The sequence below is a fragment of the Rhinolophus ferrumequinum genome, chromosome 2, assembly GCF_004115265.2.
Source record: "Rhinolophus ferrumequinum isolate MPI-CBG mRhiFer1 chromosome 2, mRhiFer1_v1.p, whole genome shotgun sequence".
In the NCBI taxonomy this organism is placed as follows: Eukaryota; Metazoa; Chordata; class Mammalia; order Chiroptera; family Rhinolophidae; genus Rhinolophus; species Rhinolophus ferrumequinum.
Window position 1 is genome coordinate 96,890,858 of NC_046285.1, and position 1,560 is coordinate 96,892,417.

A 1,560-nucleotide genomic window follows, 5' to 3' on the forward strand; every position below is an offset into this window, starting at 1 on the left:
TCTCCCACACACTCAAGAGTTCAGGATAATCTCCTGCCCAAGCTGTGATTCTATTTGCCAAAAATTCTGGGGAAGTAAATCTGTGCTGTCAGAGAATTCTTCTTACCAGGGAATCCACTCCTTAAATTAAATATTTATTTTTAGTCAAAGAACAGTGAATTTGAAATTATCAACAGATAACTTTTTTTTAATTAACAATAAGACTTGTGAGATGATATCAGATTAAATGAGTTTATTTAAATGGGGGAGTTTATTTTTAGCTAGAGAAGGAAGAGGGGAAATAGAAGAAAACAGAAGAAAAACAAAATTGGTTCTCTGAGATAAATGATTTTAATATTAATAAGATTTTTTATTTAATTGTCTCTCTTCTAGGTAGTATAGAGTCTTGCCAGATAATAGCTGGCATTGACTTTGAGGGAGACAACTGTGAAGTCACAGGAACCTTTAACAAGTTGATTGGTGGTAGATAACAAGAAGTTGGTCGATAACAAGAAGTTTGGGAGCTCCTAGAAGCCAAGTAGGCTGAGTGACAGAATCTGGATCTATACCCCCGAGAAGAGAAGCCGCAGACTCCATAACTCAGGGTTCTGAACCCACTGGAACCACTGGAGTAGCAGCTCCTGGATCCATAGCCCAGGGAGCAGCTGCTGCTGGACCCACAGCCCAGAGACCCTGTGTAAGTTGGTGGGGAGGCAATGCAAAGCGTGGAGGTCCTTGGGTGGTAGCAGGACATCTGGCAGGGTCTGGACACCACACAGGACGTCTGGCAGCTGGTGGGCTCACAGCAGGTCTCCTGACAGTCACTGTAGAGAGAGGAGCCCAGCTGGCTGGTGCTGGGGGAGCAGCGGTCAGTGCTGTAGACCAGGTTGCTGGGGTAGGAAGAGCCACAGGGGGAGCCTGGGTAGCGCAGGTAGCCTCCAAGGGAGCGGGAGGAGAAGTTCCCAGAGCAGCAATTGTAGGACATGTTGATGGAGATGTGAGTCAACTGAGTTAGAGTGAGGATAGATGCTCTGATGTCCCTACTTTCTCCCGGCCATGTTTGTATATATACCCTTACTACCCTGGATGTGATGCAGACCTTCCCGATTCTTGTGCGTGTCTCATCATGAAAATAACAAATTAACCTGCTCTATAATTATAACTGAAGACAGTCATGTTCTTAACTGCTATTTAATTATTTTGGTTTATAGGAGCCACTCTGCTTCCCTCCCTCTCCCTCTCCCTCTCCCTCTCCCTTTCTCTCTCCTTTCAGACATAAGGTGTGGTTTGCCCCCAGACACGTTGGCTATGATGCAGGTAGTACCCGCCCTTCTTCATTGAGCTGGACTCTGGGGATTTTCATCATGAGTGTCCAAATTGACCCCAGCAATGTACACCTGGCAGTCATCAGCACCTCCCTCCTAAATGTTTACATGTGTTTTATTGAGGATTTACTATGTATAAAACATTGAAAATTGTGGTGTCGCTTAATTCTTGCAATGACCTTATGAGACAGGAATCATCACCAATTTGGTAGCCCAGGTGCATCTGTCTCCAAAGTCAGCAGGAACTACAATGCTA

The 1,560-nt window shown here is 44.9% G+C and overlaps 1 protein-coding gene across 1 annotated transcript; it reads right to left on the reverse strand.

Annotated features, from left to right (window-relative positions):
* Positions 1-349: 349 nt before the first annotated feature.
* On the reverse strand, positions 350-964 carry LOC117032980 (keratin-associated protein 13-1-like). The gene has a single exon (XM_033124788.1). The coding sequence runs from the start codon at positions 962-964 to the stop codon at positions 350-352; it is 615 nt and encodes a 204-aa protein (XP_032980679.1).
* Between the last annotated feature and the right edge of the window lie 596 nt (positions 965-1,560).